This window comes from Dermacentor andersoni, chromosome 6 (genome assembly GCF_023375885.2).
Source record: "Dermacentor andersoni chromosome 6, qqDerAnde1_hic_scaffold, whole genome shotgun sequence".
Lineage (NCBI taxonomy): Eukaryota > Metazoa > Arthropoda > Arachnida > Ixodida > Ixodidae > Dermacentor > Dermacentor andersoni.
Window position 1 is genome coordinate 80447365 of NC_092819.1, and position 22931 is coordinate 80470295.

Here is a 22931-nt window from a genome sequence, read left to right on the forward strand (position 1 = left end):
GTGATCCATATAGCAGGCGTAGCCCACACGGCAATGCTAAGCCTAGCTGCTTTGACATTCACCGCCAACCTTCCTGCTGTTGAGTGCCATGTTTTTAATTAAAAGAATTCACCACTGTCACCTGCCTTTGTCTTCCTCGCCGATGGCATAGAAGTGCGGAAAGTATGCCAAGAGTCAAATGTTGCATAATGCCGGTCCCCGAAGGTCAGCTTCGCCGCGATACCGTGGCGTTACGTGGTAAAGCATATGCAATGTATTGCGGTAAAGCTTACCATGAGAGAAAAGCAGTCACTTTTACGGGGCACTGTATGCGTTCTTTGATTACTATACACGTGTACACCAGCCATCTCCTGTCACAGTACGATCAACGATACGGCTAATAAGTGTATTGACAGGCCTTTCGAGCTGCTTCGGATGTGCCCGTGGTGATTTGAGCCCTTGGGGGCAGTAAAAGGCATGCATTCACTTTTTCAGACATTTTCGCGGCCCCTAGGGTGTCTGAAAAATCAGATGTTGACTGTACACAGTGGCTGATGTGAACTACTCTACTAGGAGCACAAAGCTGCAAGAATAATTTGAAGTGGTGCAATAGCAACGTTACAGGCATTTGACGAACGAAAACGTAGCCACTGCTGTCTCTCGCTCTCCTTTGTTACTCTCCCCTCTCGAGCTCTCTCCCCCTTGCCACATATGCTCACCAACTCAATGCCGTGCAGCGAAAGCTACAGGTCGCATCCGCGCGCCAGAAGAAAGGCTCATCTATTGTCCACCCCTAATTGCCCTCCACATGAAGCTGACTAAATGGAAGCTTAATAAAAAGTTCAGTAGCACACAATGGTAGGCCCACTGGTTAGCCCTAACAGCCAAGACAGGCATGGTGGTGAGTGGGAAACTGCCGCTGGAAGTTTGCCACTCATTAGTGATCAGGCCTGAGATCATGTGCACAGGCTAGACTAAGGGTCGCCGAGGTGGTGAGCATGTCTATTAAGTTCATGTGTGTGCTAACAGGACAGAATGGGTTAAAGCTTGTGTGTATACAGAAAGCGCTGAGCTGAATTTGCTTTCACCTGGCCGACATCACACAGTCAATGACTCCTTACACAGCATAATGACATGCAACAAGCAAACACAACACACTCCTGCTGCCTCGACTGTCATGAAATTTCAAGTAGAGTTAAGGACAGCACTGAGCAAAAGCTTGTAAATTAATTTTCTGTGCTGCTGGTGTTGGAAAAAACGTTGAACATGATTTTGTGCATGAAAACATCAGAATAACAGCAGTTCCGAAATAAATTGATTCCAGAGAAGAGACTCGTTCTTTGCAAGAACCAATTTCTTTTAGATTTGTCAACATGTGGCACTTGTGTCAAGGTTTTAGGGAAATCCCACAATTATTCGAACTAATCACTTCAACTTTGCTTCGGACTAAAAAATTTATATCCGCACAAGCTGAGGGATTAGAGTACCGATTGTAGCGATACGGCTGGCACTGTGTGTGCACATGTGAATGCTGTACGGCTTCTGTGCATTTCCATGCCCTGCCAACATTCGCCAGAGTCGGAACGATGCGACCAGGGTTCATACAAAACATTTCGCTCGAAATTCAAGGACAATTCAAGGATTTCACGGATGCAGAAGGCTAAAATTTAAGGAGTGGGAAATAAACCTTATTTCTACACATACACTGAAACTTAGTGAAACCTTCTTCCTAGATGCAATTTGTTGCAGTTAAACAGCTGTTGAGTTGGAGTAGGCTTCAAGTTCTTCAAATGCTTCTCAAAGTTGAGTTTTCCTTTGTAATCAGGGTGTCTACCAAGTTGACATTTCTAAATTCCCCGAGTTTTTTAGGTTTTCCCTGGGTGCCTTTGCAAAATGCCCTGAGTGATGCAGAATTATGTTTTATGTCAAGACGGGCTGAAACCATATCGCCAGATGCTGTCACTCTCTAGTAAGCATATCAAGTCGGACATTCTCAAATATGAATAAAAAGGAGATGCACACAGAAGCAAATATTTTCGAATATGAGCTATTTCTATCAACTGATAGCTAGCTCAGTGGTATGAGGCTCGAACTTTGTCACAATTGAAGTTCTCTCTGAACAGCTCGTAAATCAACCTCAACTGTCCTGCATACTCTCAGCCCGCGCACGACACCTGTGTTGTATTTCACTGATTTAAAGAGTTTATTTTGATTTGAATGAGAGACACTTGCATCTCGGCATGAGCTAACACTTTCTTTTTTGAGCTCAAGCTCCTTTAAAATGACAGCAGCACGCTTCCTTTCCCGTTCATTCCTCAGTGCATAGGTCCTTTCTGTTCTTGTCCTCGTTCCACCACTCGTTCGCCCCACGGACCATTTGAAGCATCTTCTTGGTCAGTTGCACAGTCCACGTACGATTTTTCAAACTACCTAGGGGCTGCAAAAACATCCGAAAAATTGGCCAGTTGGAAACAATAATGCATGTCACTTACTGCCTTTAAGGGCGCAAACCACCACAGGCACATTCGAAAACGCTCTGAAGGCCTGTCGGTACATGTGTTAGGCATATCGGTGCTCATACTGTGACAGGAAATACCGGGCGCATGCGTGTATAATTAAGGAATACATACTGTGTCCCGTGGCACAGCCCCTTCCCACGCTTGTTATGCTTCACTGCAATACTTTTGCGTATGCTTCACCAAGTAACATTTCTGTATAGAGGCGAAGCTGACTTTCGGGAATCAGCATTATGCAATGCTACGTGCTTTCCAAGCTTCTAAGCCAATCGTGAGGACCACAAAGGCAGAGTCTGTGCCATTGCTGACAGTGGCGAATTCTTTCAATAAAAAATACGGCACCCAACGACAAGAAGCCTCATAGCGAACGTCGAAGCAGCTAGGTCTAGCATTGCTGCAGTGGTGGCTACGGCTGCCAGTGGATCTGCGTGCGAGAGTGCCAGTTTGAGGCGGCGAGGTAATCAAAATGGCAGCGGTGGCGGCTTTAATTAATGCTGTTTCGGACCTGCTGTCACAGCAAAACGTCCAGAAAATCGGACGTCGAAGAGTTCTTGCGTCCGAAATTTCAGACGTTCTGATATGTTGACTCTATGGGGCATGTGGTAGTGCCGCGAAGCCATCCAAATTATTGGGAATCCAGAAAGTCGGTCGTTGACTGTACACTGGCAACTCCTCCAGCCAATGACAGGGTGTCAAAGACAATTCATTACGATTCCTGTCTGTTACACGAGCCAGCATTACCACGACATCCGACCCTTTTAATAAAACTACAGCTAATTTTCCCTGATAGAGGCACAAATTCTCTGAGTTGTCCCTGAGTTTTTTCAGACTACTCAAAATCCCTGAGAATTTCCAGTTTTCCCGGTTGGTGACACCCTGGTAATGATGTCAATCACCTTCTGACTTGGTTAATATTGTGTCTGGCCTCAAGTTTTTATTGCAATGAGAAGAGACAAGAGCAAAGGGAGAATTGGATCTGGGATTGGCTACAGGGCAATGTAGATAAATAAAGTGGCAAGATAAGATGAGGCAGGCATAAAATGAGGTGATCAGATGGTACAGACAAATACTGATGCCAAGACAGAGAGCAAGGATTCAACTTCGATTCAACAAAGCATAAAGGCACATTAGGAATAATGTATTTGCACTATATTATTCACTCTGACACTCACTGGGCCATCAATGAAATGACTAATGATGCCTACAGCAAAGCACCATCCTCAGTGAAGAGGCAACGAGAAAAGTGATTCACAGGCTCGCCCTACGAAAGTGCATGCACTGCACAGAGTATCACAAAAAACACTGCCTAGACATCCTTGTCCTTTGGCGATCCTTTGCTTAGAGGGTTCATTTCTTTTTTCATTTCAAATTTGTATTTCATTTCTTGTTTAGTTCCTGAAGTAAATATAAACAGTGATACTGAAGGGCAGTGGCCTTTACCTGATAAGCTTTACTTTCCATGCATATCAAAACACACAAACAATATAACTTATGCCTGATGACTCGGCTGGCAAGAATGGAGTGAAGAAACCCTACACGTAAGACATACAGTCAACGTCCAATTTTTCGGACTCCCTAGGGGCCATAAAAACGTCCGGAAAATTGGGCAGTCCGAAAAAAATGCATTCATGCCTTTACTGCTCCCAAGGGCTCAAATAACCACAGGCACACCCGAAATAGTTCTGAAAGCCTGCAAGTACACTTATTAGGCATATCGGTGCTCATACTGTGGCAGGAGACGGCAGGTGCATGTGTGTATAATTAAGAAATACAGACTGCATCCCATGACAATTTCCCCTTCCCACTATTAGCATGCTTCACCGCAATACTTTGCGTATGTTCCGGAGTGTATGTAACATTGCTGTATTGACGCGAAGCTTACTTTTGCAAACCGGCATTACGCAACGAGCCGTGCTTTGCGAGCTTCGAAGCCATTGGCGAGGATTTCAAAGGCGGAATCACTGCCATTGCTGACAGCGGTGAATTCTTTCAATGAAAAACATGGCACTGAGCAGAAAGAAGCTTGGTAGCGAATGTTGTAGCCGACTGGCCTAGCGTTTCTGCAGTGGTGGCTACGGCTGCCAGTAGATCTGCGTGCGAGAGCACCGCTTCGAGGCAGAGAAATAACCAAAATGGCGGTGGTGGTGGCTTCGATTATTGCCCTTTCGGACCTGCGGCCACGGTAAAAAGTACGGAAAATCAGACAGCGAAGGGGTTTTGCGTCCGAAATTTCACATGACCTTAAAGATTGACTCTATGGTGTGGCAGTGCCACTAGGGCATCTGAATTATCGGGTGTGTGCAAAACATAGGGCGTTCAAAAAATCACTTTTTGACTGTTTAGGTCATAGCAGCAATTTCGAACAGCCACAAAGAATCCCACATGAAGTTTGAAAACTTTGTGTCAAGTAAAAGAGTGTTGGCTGTAACAGAGCTCATGAAAAGCTGAAGTCCCACCTGCGGAACTTTTTTGCCGACTTTTTGACGCTCCCGGTGGATGATGATGAGGGTGTTGCCATGCCCCTCTGATGATGATGATGCTGGGAAGCCATGGAGGCTTGAGGCAGGCTTCCCTTGTGTGACCTGGCACCTGCATGTCATGTGAAAGAAGAAATGCCCACTTGGTTACACAGCAAGCTCTCGCACAGTTCCACAAAAAGGTTAAGCCATAGAGACAGAAATTCAACAAGAGGGGACACTCGACGAAAACTGGCAACAGGAAACGCGTCACGGCTAGTGTTAATCCCATCCGTTAGTTGATGCAAGCATCGGAAGAAAAAGAATGTGAAATAATCTTACAGACAATGCTTCATTTATTTTATCCTTTCCTGCTAAAACTAAGAAGTTTTGCGTATAAATGAACTTATACTTTGAGACTTACATTTCTTGCGTTACCTAGAAACAAGCTAGTGGCATGCCAGGCACGACAGATGCATGTGTCATGCACCAGACAGGCCACCGAAGCCAGCGAGGCCATTTGCACATGTGAAGTTTGCCTGTTCGGCGACCTGTCTTTCTTGAATGTAGCGTGTTTGTTGGGCTTCCGGCGTATTCTTGTGTTCCCCCTGCACTTCGATACGGCACCACTGCACTATTAGGCTACGGCAAGGTGAGAAATTTTGTTTGACAGTCTGCGACGCATTTCAAGCAATTTTGGCTTTTACGGCACGGAACCGAGACTTGTGATGCAGATGGTGAAAAACAGCTCGGCTGTCCTGGCATAGTTAATTTGAGTTAACGACTCGTACTGGGAGATGTTTGCGACACTTTCTATGAGCCCTAACATCATTATTTCAGTAGTTTTTGGGCACACTTGCTGCACCCGGCTTTGTGACGCAGTTGGCGAAAAGTACCTCGGCCGTGTGACGCAGTTTCGCATGTACTGAATCTTACTGGGACAAGTTTTGGTGCTTTTTCTGACCCCGAACATTATTGTAACTAATTTAATTTTTTGGGGGGGGGGGGTTACTTTTCAAGCACAGTGGCCGCACCAGGCGTTCTGACGCAGTTATCGAAAAGCAGCCCAGCTGGGTGCCGCAGTTAGTTTCGCGTGTACTAAATCTTACTGGGACAAGTTCGTGACGCATTCACTGACCCCAAAAATTATTTCAATTAATTTCATAACATTTTGGGATACTTTTGAGGCATGCTCGCCACACCTGGGGTTGTGAAGCAGTTAGCAAAAAGCAAGCCGGCCGTGGTGACAGTTAGTTTGGCATGTACTGCATCTTAGTGAGACAAGTTTGTGATGCTTTCTACGGTCCCGCAACATATACCTACCTTCTTTCGGTACTCGCGTTTCTTGAAGGCACGACGAGCGATTGTCAAGGGTGATAACACTGGAGTGTGTTGCTTGCGCCGGCAGAACACATAAACGATAACGCTGAGGAGCTCAAAAACCAAGAACTTGAAAATTCTGTCTGCTGAACGACTGAAAACAGTCTTTGCACCCACACATTTCTCTTGAGTGTGAGTAGAAGGCATTCTGCAAGCGTCTAGCATGGTCTGGCTGAGGCCAAGTTGTTTTGGAAACGCGCCGTTGCCCGTGCATTTGTGCTCTTAAAGTGCAGGAAATAATGCCCGGGAATGGGGGAATGCTTGGAAATCAGATGTTTACTTCATAATTTATTGTAACGCTTGGAATGAGTCGGGTATTTTCAACGCCATGTATGTAGAAGCAAATTGCTTTTGTTTGTAATGTCACCCATTCACCACTTTCACACGTTTCCCCTCTACATGCACTATTCCTATAAGGGCTAAATATCAAAATGACACAAGCTTGTAGTTCACTTTTTTCAGCTGATGCTGTCCAGTGGAGCTTTGTGTGGGAACTAGTGCTGCTTACCTGGTGCCACAACGTTGGATGAATGCACAAAAAGCCCAGAACGAGCATTTATATAGAGCGAAATAAACATTTCCTCATTTACAAGGCGTTTTGCATCTACTTTAGGAAATCGCACGTGACACAGATTCGATAGAGGCTTGTAAAGATAGTTCACCGTCATTTTAATTAAATAAACAATTCTGCACTAAGACGGGGGACAAGTTAGCAGCAGCAGAAGAAGAAAAAAAATGGGCCAAGTAGTGCAGCCGGTGTAGCGCGTGCCAGCTGCTGTTCAAAACGTGCGCGCCCAAAACTGAAACCGGAAGGAGTTAATCCCATCTGCTTGATGCGCTACAGTCAATTCAGCCTCTGGGCTCTATGGGAGTGTCCGCTCTTGTTCAATGTCTTTCTCTATGGTTAAGCCTTTTTTTTCGCCAGGACTTGTTCTACAAAAAAACAGTCATGTACAACAAGCAGAGCCACATGATAAACACAGTTAAAGGCTTCTTGTGTTTTGATTTCGAAGAATCAGAAAAACTGTCCAACTCATCCATACAAAAGACTGGCAGTTTCACCCAACAGTGAAACTAGGCGAAGCATTGAAAGCAATAGCAAGGCTCTGCTTGCGCTGGAACTCCTGGCATAGTGTCCAACAAAAAGCAGGGGCAACATGTCAGCGCAACACAGCTTGCGAGGCAACTGCGGCTGAGCCGCAGAAACAGAGCCCTGGCAGCTAACAGGGGTCTCGCAATGCTGGCATGATGACGAACACCACAAGCGGCATCGCCGCTGGTTGGCGCGTAAAATAAGACCAAAGGAAGACAGTCGGCATTCGTAACTTAAAGTATACTGACCGTCCAACTCAGACCACTGTACGCACCATGGGTGAAGTTTCGTACACACGCCTGTATACACAGAGCTGCTCAGCAGGAATACGAGGGTTTGTGCACGCAACGGTCATATCAGCAGCAGAAGAACTCCCGATCCGGCTTTCTGTTACTCAATATGTGCTACATAAAAGTGTTTTCCCAAGCATGAAGAAGGCCCACAAATATACGCAACGTGCCACGAGTGGCCAGTCGCGAGGCAATTCTTTTGTGTATTTGCGAGCTTCTTTCATGCTTGGAAAAACACTTCTACGTAACATTTACTATTGAGCAACAGAAAGCCGGTTGAGGAGTTCTTCATGTTGCTCTACAATTTTCTCATGGACACTTTTTGCCTAATTATAATATTTCGGAGCTGATTAATTAATTAAGACCAATTATGCAATTACGTGGAATGCAAGAAATAATCTGAGTATTTTTAAGTGACGACAAACATCACCATGGTTCTGTGAAGCTACGTGGCATATGCATGTTTTCAAAGTTTGGCTCGGGTGACATGGCACAACAGGTATATACCGTATTTGAACAATTCTACTGCGCCACCGATTGTGACGCGCAGGTATATTACCGCCCAAATAGAAGAAAAAATTACTTGGTGCCAATTCTACCGCACACATCAATTAACAAAACCTGAGTCTACGCATACCATGTTGAAACAATATTACGGAACATACAAAGTCACACAGACACACACACAGCCGAATCTCAGCGGCTAGTGACTCTCGAAGTCCCACGACACCTCCTTTTCGCTGTCTACCGACCACAGAAAGTTATCTTCAGTTCCATTTAATGCATTGGAAATGCCACACTTCTGGAGGCTCCTGCTATAATCGTCTGCACGAGGTCATCCTACACACCATGGATCCACCTTGCATTGTCTCCGAGCGTCACTTTCTTCAGATGACCCGTTCAATGGCAGTGTGGCTAGCTACCTTGCATTGAGAGTAAGTTGGGATTATAACGCATATGCAAATTTGAATGCACCTTCTATTTTAAAATAGTGCACGTTAGAATTGCACAAATACGGTATGTATAGGTACATAACCAGTGGCTATGGGTATGTGCACCTCTAGTGAATTCTGGGAGCCATCCAAGCTGAGCGGGCAAACATTCAAGTGGACCCTCACACTATGTTACAAGCGCAACCTCAAATGTAGAGAAAAAGGTGCCCGACCTTTATTGCAGTTCTACATACCTTCTTTGGGGGCACAAGGCTTATAAGTTATTTCAGGCAGAGCTCATCTATTATGATTTATTCCTTGCATCTGTTCTTCTTTTTACTGGCTGCTTTGCGAACGAGGCCAGATAGTTGATACACAACAAAAATGAAGATGACTCCGACAAGAATGCTTCGGATTAAAGGCAAAATGGCTGCTAGTGAGTGCTCTCCCCATTTCCCAACAAAATGCAGTTGCTGGAAACAGTTTCCAGCTTGTTCTGGATGAAGAGGGAGGTGCAACATGTAAATATAGTCACATAGGATTACCATGATGCACTAAGAAACGCGATATCCGACTGTTGCATTCATGTAAATGCGCCATGTGCCTTTCCCCGGCACAAACAGTTAGCTCGATCAAACAAGTCGGGAAAAAGCCGCAACGCACCTGGGTTTGGCGACTGCGGCCCGCCAGGCCCCCCGTTGACAGCGCCGCCAGAACTGCTGCTGGATGTGCTGCTGCTTGAACCTCCACCACTGCCGGCCACAGTGGAACCCCCCTGTGACGCCAACAGGGAGGAGGACACAGGCCCGTTCTCCTCGCTGCCACTCTGCTGGTTCTGTGACTCGGACTCGCTGTTGGTGCGGTCTGGGGACGAAGAAAATGACAAGAAGGCACCGGCAACTACATGACGTCCCGGAATCCACGTCAACCAAATAGTTGGAAGATGAAACGCAGTTTCCATTTTACAGTAGAAAGCTATCTTTGGCACACTCAAAGCTGTCGACTTTCTGTGCGTGTGTCTCAAGACCTTTCATCTTCCTTGTACCTTGCCCTTCTTGCGGAAGGTAAAGAATTGTGGAACAGCACTCACTTGTGCAACAGTGCTAGCATGCATGAGGTAGCTGTAAACCAACGATCAGAAGTGCCATGCACAACCCACACACCGATTAAAAGATGTGTAGCACCATTCATAAGAAACAGCCGAGGTGTGTAGTGCCGCAGCAGCTGCCACCACACGCTGACTCAAATTGTGTGTTGACAGGAAGAGTGCCTCATTCACAGAAATACTACATGCCACAAAAAATGCACAAATGGTTATTGTTTAGGCAGTAGTTAGAAGTGATCATCAAATACTTGCCACATGGCCCGTCAGCACGCTAAGCCTGTTTGAGTAGCCCTGCTGACTTTAGATTCAACACAAGATTAACAGATATGAACAAGCATGCACAGCTTAAGAAGCTGATCAGTGGGCAAAATTTGGCGCAATTGTTCCCCTGGCTCCAAGAGACGCAGCCACCAAGATTAAAAAGCGCAGAACTACATAAAAAGTCTTTCTTTTGATGCCAATGTGTGCTATTCTTGCAAATTAAAAGGGCACTGAAACACTTTTTTAGCACAGTAAGAAAATGTTTCCAAACTGTTAGCGAGGCTCCTGTGAACACGTGAGCCAAATGTTATTGCACTGCATGCAGCAGGAAATTTACAATCTCGTGTCGAAAAGAGCAATAAATCAATTCCTTTGCTTCCGCAATGTCATCATGCAGCATCATTGCAAGCAGCTGAACTCACAACAGCCATTGGCTGGTATTGTGATCGCAAGAACATTCTCAGTAATACATTTATTCCTCATGTGAGCTGAATAAGCGATAATGTGTACCGTATTTACTCGAACCTAACACGCACTTTTTTCCCAATAATACTGGTCCAAAAATTGCTTGCGTGTTAGAGTCGAGTACAACCTTAAATCTGTGTTACTATGTCACCATCGGCATTTCAAAAGGGCCGCCTCGTATGCGGTTCGAGCATAGCTGCCGTAGCTTCCTCCATGTGCTGTAGTATGTGTGCTTACGTTAGTCCACCGTCCGTCTTTCCATTTTCTGCGTTTGCTCTATCAGCATGGAAGTGCTGACAGCGAAGGCACGCAGAGTGTTTAAAATGCCACAATCAAAAGGAAAGTGATCACGTGTGCGGTGACAGGCAGAAATCTGGCCGCATCACGGGCGTTCGGAGTACCCGAAACTTGCGTGCGGGACTGGCGCAAACAGGAGAGGTGTTCTACTCGGGCGACTGCTGCGCAGGCACGGCCGCGCGGCCCGTATCTTGAAAGCGATCTGCGATGGAGGCAGTCTACACATCTAGGCGCACCACGCTGTGTTCTCATCACTTAGTTCACGTAGAAGCCACATAAAGGTCAATTCGCTCGCGCCTGCGACCATACTTTCTCACCCCAGCGTTCTGTTAAAAAGTTTCTGTGCTCACTGAGTAAGACATGTTCATGTTTGCTTGAGCACGTGTGACACCATGCTTGTTAATTTAGTTAGTAAGCGAATGTTTAAAAGTTTATACAGCCGATAAAACTACTATCCTTACTTTTCATATAGCTGTCCACTAATTTGCCATCGTAATCGATGCTTTGCCTTTCGGGTGAAACTGCGACATTTTATATTTATTGCAACTTTAGCGCATTGGGAGTAAAAATCGTTGTTATCCCAAGTGGCAGAAAGTTGTACTTCTCCATGAAATAATGAGGTGCGTGGTACTGTAAAGGAGTTTTCTTTTTTTAGGTCACGACAAATGGGTTCACGTTACAACTGAGGGAGTTTTTTTTTTCCTTTTTTTTGGTCACAGAAAGCGGGTGCGCATTACAATCGAGGGTGCATTAGAATCAAGTAAATACGGTATGTCTGCAATATCAAAAAGGCAGAAAGAAAAAAAACACTTAATCTTTGCATAGCCGGTCTGAACACGACAATTGCGCATTGCCGCATCTGGCGCGCAAGGCCTCCAGCATGATAAGCGTAGCCTAAATACCACGGCCGCCACGGGGTACTGCAACGAGCCATCTCGCGTTCAACCTTTGACAGGGCCTTGCTCCCTTGCAACCCCTTTGCCATTTCTCCTGTGCAGCTTCCAGAGCGCTAGAAGAAATTAAATGAGAGAGACAGCCACCGATGGGTAGAATAACTACTTCCAACTTCGCTCGTGTTTGAAGGATTAGAAAAATTTTTCCTGGCAGATTTGTAAGGTGACGCAGATCAATAGTGATGTCATTCTATGCATAGTTAGAAAAGTGTTTCAGGGCCTCTTTAACATGGCGTGCTTATGCATGACTGCCACCAGTATAAAGAACATGCATGCAAATTAAAGGGTGCACTTTACAATCAAGAAAGTCACATTCCTATCTTTTTCTGACTACCAAGATAAGGTGCGTGTTACAAATTAGGATACGTTAGGATTAAATAAGTGCGATGAATGTGTACGTATATGTGCATGCACGTGACACATAGTTGGCTGCATGTGGCAGTATAATTCTAGGGCCTCGGAAATGCCAAGTATTTCTGCGCAAAAAGCCAGCTGGACATGATTACAAGATGTCGCAATCATCGTACATACTGATTGTTCTTACAGAAAAATTGTTAAGGGTTGTTTCACAACAGTGTCTGCACAGCAGTGGCATGTGGGAAAATGATCGGTGCCGTATGTCAGCTAGAAAAGAGTCATCAACACAGCTGGTGCAGGAGCCCCGAACTTGCCGTATGGCCAAGCTGTCATCGAGAATGCACAGTCGGACACCATCATTGTTGTTCAACCATCCCTAAAGGCTCGTTTATAGTCCAGCACAGCTCGCACACAAGTGAGCATAGCTCAAAACCCTCCGCGTCACACGTGCCGTATGCTGTTCAAGTGCACCGTTGTTGTTTTTTTTTTCTTTTTTTTTGTCAAGCGTTGGCTGACAGCAGCAGTAAATGGACAGATGCTAGGCACACTCCTCCGAATACGGGTATCAGTGCCACGCGCAATCTAATGAACAGGCTCGCCTATCTAGTGTTGTTTTGCCAAATGTCATGGTTCGAGGACGAGAAGCTACTAACTCTGCTGCCGCAGCTTCGATGACACCGAGCCAAAAAGCTGCCAGTCATACACGCAGAGCATCCTGGGTAACACAAGCGTCAGAGCCCGGTGCCAAGATAGAGCATGTTCTATCTCAACGTTGGTGCTGCCAGGAAGTGCCAACGGGTGGCAGTTACGACAGTCCCGTTCGCGCGCCGGGCTGTAAAGGGCTCGCCTCTCCCAAACATAATGGAATGTCCGGGCACGTGTGCTACCGCTACGACAGGCTATAGACTGGCCTTAAGAAAAGTCAGCAATGCAGCCCTACCAGGCCATTGGAATGTGCGGCGGGACACTGGTGCGGGTAGAGATGGCACAGCATGCAGGAACATGCACCGGATAGTCCCCTTGAGCTCAAACTATAGGTGGCAGCACCGTTGCTGCTTTAGTATGGCTAGGCTGTCGACGGCGCACATTGAAATGAACACGGCGACATTCCGTTGTGCACTGTTTGGCTCGATTTTTTGGTAATGATACATGCTGACTGCAGTGAACTGATCTTACCTTGCACTTCAATGCAATGTTCTTGCACGAAATGTGCAATACATTTCTATTTACTTGAGAGAAGTGCAAACTCATTCTATGGGGAACTGGCATTCAACCACACAATCTCTGTTTCAGCACTTCCTTGCGGCTTTTTGTGCATGTTTCACTTGTGTTCCGTCTACTCTGTTACTAATGTTGCACTACTCTGTTGCTAATGTTGCACAACTTATTTAATACAGCATTCTCTGCGAAACTTGCAGTGGTTTAAGAAAGTCTGTATTCTTGTACAATGAAAATGAAGTAGCAAATTAATGTGCGCTCTTTTTCACCAATTTTACGCATGCATCTTCGTTTCCTTCTCTATTTTTTATTTGCTGAGAAATGTAAGCAGTTAATGAGTTCTGTTAAGCAAGCTAAGCCACCTTGAATGACAGTACTTTAGTATGATCATAAGGTTGTTTACGACGATATTATTTTTACCGCCCTTGCACGATTATGCGCAGGACAACGATGTGAGAAAGAATTAAATATTTGAGGAGCTAAAATCATTAGGTTGTTTTATTTTAGCTAATAGTGGCCACTGTCTTGTGTCCAGCAATGTCACAACAAAGAGCAAAAGGAAATTACAACAGCTGCCTATGAACTTATTGTTATGACGTCCTGGGTCTAGAGAGTGCAGTGTCAAATAGGATCCTTATATAATACTCTATTTTCCTTCACTTTGTAGCTGTGAAACAAATTACAAAAGCCCACAATTTATTTGCAAAGCAACGTGAATTCACCATAGTGGTATCAGCACCCCATATTAGAAGAGCACTCCTCATCGCGTAATTACTAAGCAAGAGCCATGCAATCATCGCAATTACCGTATTTACTAAAATCTAACGCGCACCTTTTTTCCAATAAAACGGGTCCAAAAATTGCATGCGCATTAGAACCGAGTACGACCCTAAATCCGCGTTACCATATCGCCATCGGCATTCGAAAAATGGCCACCTCGTACGCGCCTCTAGCCTAGTTGCCGTGGCTTCCTCCATGTGCATACCTCCATGTTATACGTGTAACCAGGAGCTGGTACAACCTAGTCTACTGCCTGTCTTCCCCTTTTCTGCATTTATGCAATCAGCAGGGAAGTGCAGACTGCGAAGGCACGCCGAGTCCACCATGATGCTGCGTTTAATAGGAAAGTTATCACGTGCGCGGAGACAGACGGAAATCAGGCCGCATCAACGGCGTTCGGAGTTCCCGAAACTTGCGTGCGGGCCTGGCGCAAACAAAAGGAGAATATTTTCGCCAGCAAAGCAACAAGGAAGGGTTTCAGTGAACCAATGCAGGGACGCTTTGCCGAAATAGAAGAGCTGCTCGCTGAATACGTGCAAGAGCAATGAGCGGCACAGTGGCCTGTGATGACCGATCTGTTCAATGTAGGGGCAATGCAGTTAGCCCTACAGAAAGGGCTAATGCGGAGTCAATTCAAAGCGAGCAGGTGCTAGCTATCAAATATTAATGAAAAGAAAGAGCTTTTCTCTTCAAATGCGGACAGGGATTCGCCAAAAATTGCCTGAAGAATACGAAGAGAAATTGCACAGTTTTCAGCGGTACATTTTGAAGTTGCGCCATAGAAACGGCTACCACTTCGGACAGATTGGAAAGGCCGATCAGACGCCACTCTGCTTTGACATGCCTGCCACCACAACCGTGGAAAAGAAGGGGGCAATGCAAGTGCGTGTTTCGTCTTCCGGCCACAAAAAAACTAAAGTCACCACAATGCCTTGCTGCACTGCAGATGGGCACAAGCTGCCCCCATATCTTATCTTCAGATGGAAGACGCTCACGAAAGGAATCGAGTTTTCTAGTGGCGTAATTGTGCGTGCAAATGAAAAAGGTTGGATGACCACCGACTTGGTCGCTGACTGGATTGATAACGTTTGGCGGGAGAGACCCAGCAGCAGTTTGGGTCTGCGTTGGATGCTTGTGCTCGACGCGTACAGGTGCCAATTTGACCAGCACAACCAAGGACAAGCTGGCTGCATGCAACACCGACCTTGTTGTGATACCCTGCAGCATGACATTGCAGTTCCAGCCGCTCAATGTTTGTTTGAACAAGCCAGTGAAAGATAGAATTCGGGCACTCTACACCAAATGGCTTGTCAGTGGCTGCCATGAATCCACGCCCGCCAATAAAATGAAGCGTGCTTCGCTGCAGGACTTCACTGGATGGGTGAAAGACGCATAGTGCACGATCCCGTCTGCCATTGTCAACAAGGCCTTTAAAAAGTGCGGGATTTCGAATGCCATGGACGGTACCGAGGATGAAATGCTTTGATCTGTTGATAGTGATATGGAGTTGTCTGACAGCGACGATGAGTGATATCTATTGCCCCCCGCAACTCGTACTGGCACAGTGAAAATCTTGGCGGCAAGGCACGCCGCTTCCATTTGTGTTTTTATTCATCGCAACTTTCGTGTATTGGGAATAAATCTGTTTTTTCCAAATGAGAGACAATAGTATTTTTACATGAAAGCACGTGGTGCACGGTATTGTACTCTTTTGTTCTCTTTGCTTTTTTTTTTTGGTCATGGAAAACAGGTGCGCGTTACAATCGAGGTTTTGATTTATTTTTTATTTTTTGATTACGGAAAACAGGTGCGCGTTACAATCAAGGGCGCGTTAGAATCGAGTAAATACGGTATCCTAACGCACTGGTTGTAATGTAAAGCACGTGATGAGATATGATAGGAGTGCATGCTTACAATTCTTTTTCTATGCTGAGTGATGTTCACATCACCCTGTTCATGTTTCATGGCATCACAGATATAGCAGAGTCATCAAACACTGCAACAAGTCACTAAAGCATGGCATTCGTGTCTCACTGCTACACTTCATTTGTTTAAAACGAGGTAGAATACCTTTTGCTATGTACTCAAAACAGAAAGCAATAATAAAATCAATATGCTTGTGGCAAACAGAAGGTGCGACAATCACACACCACATGCTTGACACAAGCAGTCATATATCTTTCTACAGCACAAAGATGACAGCGCAATACTACAGTAAACGCTCGTTAATTCGACACCCGTCAATTCGGAAATTCTGATAATTCGGACAGCTCTATTGGTCCCGGCCACAGTGCATGTTAGTCTATGGGACCAAACCTTTGTTAATTCGTCAGAATTAAGCCCCGCACCGCTTAATTCGGGCAAATGCTGACGGCTGCTGCGACACGAAAGTGTGGTAAAGCAGCGCTGGCACCACTGGAGTGAAACCGAAACCTGAGAGGCATCGGCATCGTCATCAATTAGTGGGGGCAATCGCAGAGTCACCGAATGTCGGTGTCTTCTTTCTTCGCTCCACTGCGCCTTCAACGCAATTTTCCCTTGTGTTGTCGAGTCAGCATCATCTCTTGCGGAGTTTTCTTTTTTCATTGTGACCATGTTTTGCATGCCACCACCATCGTGCGCTACAGTGATGGCAACGCCGGCAAAGCAGGAGAAGTATGAAGCCAAGAACTTGGCGACTAAGGTGGAAATTTCGCAGGCATTGAAGAACGGCGAATCACGACAGCACGTTATGAACAAGCACAACGTGAAGCAGAGCACGTTGGCAACGTACGTGAAAAATGAACAACAGATTCTTCAAGCCTTCAAAAGCGAGAAGTTTCATGCATCAAAAAAGCGGTTACGAACCGCAACTCATCGCCAGCTCGAAGAAGCTTTGTTCCAGTGGGTTACCGACTGTCGCAACATGCATCTGCCTTTGAGCGGACCTCTCATCCTGGCATAAGGTGAGAAGTATGCTGCAATGATGAACATTGAATCATTCAGAGCTTCAGAAGGGCGGTTCGCGAGGTTTCGCGGGAGACACGAACTCGTCTTCAGAAGTGTGTGTGGCAAAAAGGCCAACGTAGACGAAAGCATGACCACCCAGTGGAAAAATGTGAATCTGCTCGAGCGCATCGCTGCATATGAACCAAGTGACGTGTTCAATGCAGACGAAACCTCTATTTTTCAGAGCTCTGCCCGACAAAGGGAACCCGTGCATTGGTGGCAAGAAGTGCAAGCAAAGGATAACTGTGCTTCTTGCCGCCAATATGACTGGCATGGAGCAGTTGCCACTTGTTGTCATCGGGAAGGCGCATAAGCCACGTTGTTTTAAAAACATCAAAAGCTTTCCTGTCGAGTACAGAGCGAACAGGAAGGCTTGGATAAACTCGGGTATTTTTCGAGGCTGGCTGCAGCAGTTAGAGCAGCACTTCACGTCTAAGGACCACAAGATAATTATGGTTGTTGACAACTGCAGTGCACATAACTATACAGTGAACTGAAGCGCGTCAAGGTAGTTCTTTTGCCGCCCAACACTACATGTGCCCTACATGTGCCAGAAGTTGGAAAGCTGTATGAAGTGGACTTACTCAGCGCAGTGCACATCATTGCCCACGTGTGGAAAAATACACCTCCGCAAGTCATCACCGTTTTTGGCACAGCGATTTTGTGAGGCCCGAGCATGCGGCAGTAGCCAACGAGGTGTCAGCAGAGTCCATTGATGATGACTGCCCGACCTTCGATGCTGTCCTTCCCACAGATGTGACCCTTCAGCACTACATCGCGATTGATGACTGTGTCGCCACGACTGGTTTCCTGACCGATGAAGAAATTATTAATGATGTCACGGGCGCCCGGGTAGACCATGATTCAGACAAAGAGTCATGCGAGGAGGTTAGCCACGACCTCATCGCACCTCACAAGAAGTCACGGAGGCGCTTTTGATATTGGAGGACGTTTGCCTGAGCACTTCCGACAGTTTGTGGGCTGTTGGCCACTTGGAAGAGTTAAGAAAAATTGTGATGTCAGCTGGAATCTGCGCGAGAAAGCAGACGACCATTGCAAAATACTTCAGTAAATAAAGGTATGCTTCTCCAACTTGATTTTAATGCTGTTTTTCCTGTTCCTTCGTTAATTCGGCATCCAGATAATTCGGACATTTCTCCCGGTCCCGTGAGATCTGAATTAACGAGCTTTCACTGTGGATGTTTTAGTAAACCATAGAGAATTGCAGACCAGCATTTATGACTGTGCTACAACCCTAGAAGAAATGGTCTTGAAAGATATTCATGCTGAATACGCACACATAAACACGTAGTGCGTAGCAGACGCGTGGCGCGATACACACCATCTGTGGTTCAGCCAGAACTCGTCAGGCCGCAACACTGCTCGATCTCACGGCCAATCAAAGACACTATATAAATACAAAGCTCGAACATAGTGAAGCGTTTGCAAAAAGTCTCAGATAGATTGCAGGCAGTGGCAACCAGACCCCCTAAGACCGCATTTACGAGAAACTTCCATGTAAACTACTAACATACTCTGCAGGGCTTGGAAATCCAAATTACCAAAAAAGTAAATGCGATAAGAATTAGTACTGCAGTACAGGTACCAATCATGCTTTATTCAAACGAACCTTTACGGCACTCCACTGCCCACTACCGCGGTTCCCGTCAGCCGGCGCAAACATTAAAAAAAGTCTGTAAGTTTCTTTTAGACCTTGTTTGATTCATGAACCAAGAGCTTTTGCTCGAGTTGGGCAATGTCCAAAAGGAGGTCCTCTGTGGCGTAGCGTGAATAGATGAACGTGGTAGGCACAGACACGACATCTGTGTCGCCGTCGTTGTCCTCGTCCGATATCGCAGCGGTGTCAGCACTACGTAAAGCCTCCGTGATGGCGTCATCCAGCGACACCTTGCCGCAAATCGAAACGCTGTCGTCGGCCTCCACAAACTCGGCGAAGGTCATGGTGAGGTTTAAACCCTCGAAATCATTGTCGGCGAAGACTGCATCGGCCTCGAGCGGCATCGAGGTTGTTGCGTCCCCAGCAGAGGAGGCAGTCTCTCGCTTAAAGCAACAGTGATTGAATGAGTTAGCAATTGTGCTTCACAACACTACATTCCAAGAACTGGTATTTTTCCAACTCGCTGTGCTATATAGCCGCCAGCCGACGCTGCACTAACCGCTTCTGGTACCTTTGCTTAACGCACTTAATGATGTTGGCCTCTAGCGGCTGCAGCCAGCTTGTGCAGTTGGGCGGAAAAAAAAGCACCTTTACGTTCCTCCGGCTGGACGTATCGGGTGGGTGGCACGGTGCGTTGTCCAGAAAAAGCAATATTTTCCTTGCTTTAGCATCCGTTCTGTTATCCAGCTGCTGCAAAAAATTGCTGAAGAGCGAAGACGTCACCTATGCCTTTTTGTTGAAGTTGTAGCTGCACGGCAGCGTCTTCAAGTTCTTAAAGCACCGTGGCTTTGCAAACTTTACAACAACGAGCACGGGCAGCCTCTCGGAACCGTCCTCGTTAGCACAGAATAGTGCCGTCACATGCTTTTTACTACGCTTGCCACCATGACAGCTGTCATCTTTAAACGCAAGGGTTTCCTCAAGCTGCATATGGTAAAAAATACCACTCTCATCGGCGTTGAAAACGTCGCAGAGCTTGTATGCACCAATCATCTCCGGCAGCGACTCCATCCACTCATTAACCGTCAAAACGTCCACGGAAGTGCTTTCTCAGCAGAAGCGACTGTATACAATGCTGTTTCGTTTTTTAAAGCGATCTAGCCACCCGTTCGATGCCTGAAAGTCGTCGATGCCCAGACGCAGTACCACAAGGTCCGCCTTTTCGTTTAGAATGGTGCCATCAACATTAATCGCAGAGCTCCATGCTTGATGCAGCCACTTGATGAGAACTTTTTTTAACTGCTCATGCTGTCCTTCTTTTGCCACTTTCCGCTTGAGCCCGAACTTGTTGGCATTCTGCAATATCACAGCTTTGTTTGCCAGGATCGTCTTAAGCGAAGATTCGGGTATCTTAAGGTCCCGGGCAATGCTGGCTTTCATGGCTCCATGCCACTTTTCCGCTTCCTCGATAATATTCAGCTTATCGCCGAGCGACATAACTGTCCACTTTCGGGACATGGTGCGTCGCATTGCTCCACACAACTCAAAACCTCCGCTGAACGCTGGTCGTTAGGATTACGACGAAGAACACGTGCAATGAACCTAGGCCTCTCCGCGCTACCTTGTCAGCAATCTGCTGCTGGGAAACTGGAAGGAGAGAAATGCTTCCCCAACGCGACGAGAGGCGACGCTGCCGAGAAGAGAGGGAGAAAGTGATTGTGGAGAAGGCGCTATTTCAGCACAGCGGGCGTCGCAGGCGGCTGCTGGTGGGGGGGGGAGGGGAGAAACGCTTCCCCACCGCGACGACAGGCGACGCCACCGAGAAGAGAGGGAGAAAGTGATTGCGGAGAAGAAAAGGCGCTATTTCAGCACAGCGAGCGTCGAGGACGGCTGCTGGTGGGGGAGAGAGAAACGAACGATGAAACGAAGCAGAGAAGAAAGCTGCGCCGGAGCGAACTGGTCTAGCGGTGTCAAGTGCTCCGCATGTGGAGAGACGGAGCGAGGAATGAGACTCGTGGCACTTTTCTTTCGTGCGTCGTTCCGTCCCGCACTTCGCAAGGGTTGTCGTATAGTGCGGGTCAGGCCTAAAATTGCATCGGGTAACCGGGGTTATTAATGCATTGCTTCTATGGGGACTTCGTCGGGACTGCACTAATCCGTCGTAAAACTTGGGTCATCGCAAAACTGGGGGACGTATAACCGGGGTTCCACTGTACTTGGACCACTAAGTCGCAGTAGAAGGCATGCCAATGACAGCATGATGAGTCAGATCAAGAAGCTGGAATGACAACAACTGAATGACTACGATCGCATCACGATGGCGGTGTGACAAGGAATGCGTGACGACTAAATGACAACGATGGCGTGACGCTGATGACATAAATCAGATGACAAAGTTGGAATGACAACAATCCACGATGGCACCACGATAACTAATCCATGCCTAGCCACCCAAGCTATTAGATAAATTGGGCCACTGAGTCATAGATAGATAGATAGGCTCAAGATGTTTGAATTAGGTAAAGAATGCTATTCGCATCCAAGAAGGGCTGCAGATAAAGCCAAATGCTAAGGTATCAGATTGAGTAAGGCTGACTATACTGCTAACACTACCAAATTTCAACACCTTTAGGCAATAGTTGAAAGTCATTTAATTCTCCTAAAGTGAGCCATTCAGTTACAAGAGTATGAAGGTTATTGACCATAGACAAAACTCCTCTCAAGGACTTGGCCCCTCGTGATCATGCTATTGGTTATGGCCAGACTTAGGTGCACCTGATAACACCAGGTTATCTAAACTCTTCGGGAATCCCCCATAATCGGAGTGCCTCGTAACGAGATCACAGTTTTGGCCCAGAATTTAATGTTATGCAGGGTTATTCGTGAAAAGCACTGTTGACATATTACGACAAAGTAAAGGCCAAAAAAAAAAGATTCAAATTTGAAAGTGCACATAAGGTCCCACAATATTCAAATCATCGCCATCAATGGAAGACGCTAACACTCAACGTGGTCATACACGTGTTCACACTTGCACCATTTTCTCATGCTCAATATGTGGAAATGTTTGCATGCACTACCTCATGATTAAATGTTGCATTTTGCCTACGATACCATAATTTTTTTACACGAGGGTGTACTGCATTCTTCACTTTGTCTTACTTTGTCTTCCCCAAATTATTCTTTTACAACCAGGTATGTGATGGTGTCAAATAGCAATAAAGTTATTGCCTGTAAGAAGCATTCTACTTTATACATTCCTGTTTGCACTTTATTTCCCTACATCAGTACACTACAGAAGCAACATTTCCAGATTGAAAACAAACAAAGCCTGATTACTCAAACCAAAGCATGACTTACCTCTCTCATCCTTCTCTATAATGCCACTCACAGCCTGTAAGGACAAGGACAAAAACAATGAGCAAAGCAGTGAGGTCAAGCCAGTTAAAATGGGCTGCCACAAGAGGGCACCAATAGCACTTGTTGTTCACCCAAATGTATGTACGCATGATTCCAGATGCAGGGAGTGTTGCAGCACAGTGAAGACATACAAGTGAGCACATACTTACATACTGAAGAACACTGATTAGAACAACAGCTGGCATTGCTTTCACAATAAAAAAGAACATAGTTTAGACAGCCCGTAGATGTTCTTTAGCAAAGCCTATGGACTCTCTACAGAAAGCCTGTGGACTAGTAATGATCTGGCACTTTTTGTCAGTGAAGTCCAATGACTTTCCGGAAACAACCCATTCAAGAGTCTGCAGACCACAATAGAACAAGGAAAATACACTTGTTGACTTTATACATATATATGGCATTTGAGCCAATGCATTTCTGAAGTAAACATTTATTGTCCCTTTAATAGAGCCAAAAAGGCATGTTTTAAGAATGCAAGCATATATATATACAACTAAAGGCTTGAGATGCCATTATTAAAGATGCAGTGATGCCCAATTTTCGAGCTTGATTTATGCATCGCATGTTAAGCCGTACGTGTCCCACAGCCAGCTGGCAAAATTTGAGTGCATTTAGTGTCGTATAAAATCTGCATTTAAATTGTTTTATATCGCAATTGAACTGTACTGCAGTCTGGCGACAATGATAGGTGACAGAATAAAGTGTCTTTTGTGTTGTGTGGTCATTGTCAGCAGTACGTCAGTAGTAAAGTAGCAGTAGTACGTCACACAGTTTCTACGCAGTGTAAACTGCTATGAGGAAAGTATGAGGGAATGTGGGCCAG

General features: G+C 46.0%; 1 protein-coding gene across 2 annotated transcripts in view; it reads right to left on the bottom strand.

The window, feature by feature from the left end:
• Window positions 1-22931, bottom strand: part of Eaf6 (chromatin modification-related protein EAF6/MEAF6) — a 32056-nt gene that overhangs the window by 1186 nt on the left and 7939 nt on the right. For both annotated transcript variants that reach the window (XM_050171201.3, XM_055066424.2), the window contains exons 4-6: window positions 22049-22082; window positions 9310-9510; window positions 4952-5084 (exon numbers count right to left, since the gene is read on the bottom strand). In XM_050171201.3, the coding sequence (XP_050027158.2) occupies window positions 4952-5084; window positions 9310-9510; window positions 22049-22082 (368 nt within the window). The remainder of the gene's footprint in view (window positions 1-4951; window positions 5085-9309; window positions 9511-22048; window positions 22083-22931) is intronic.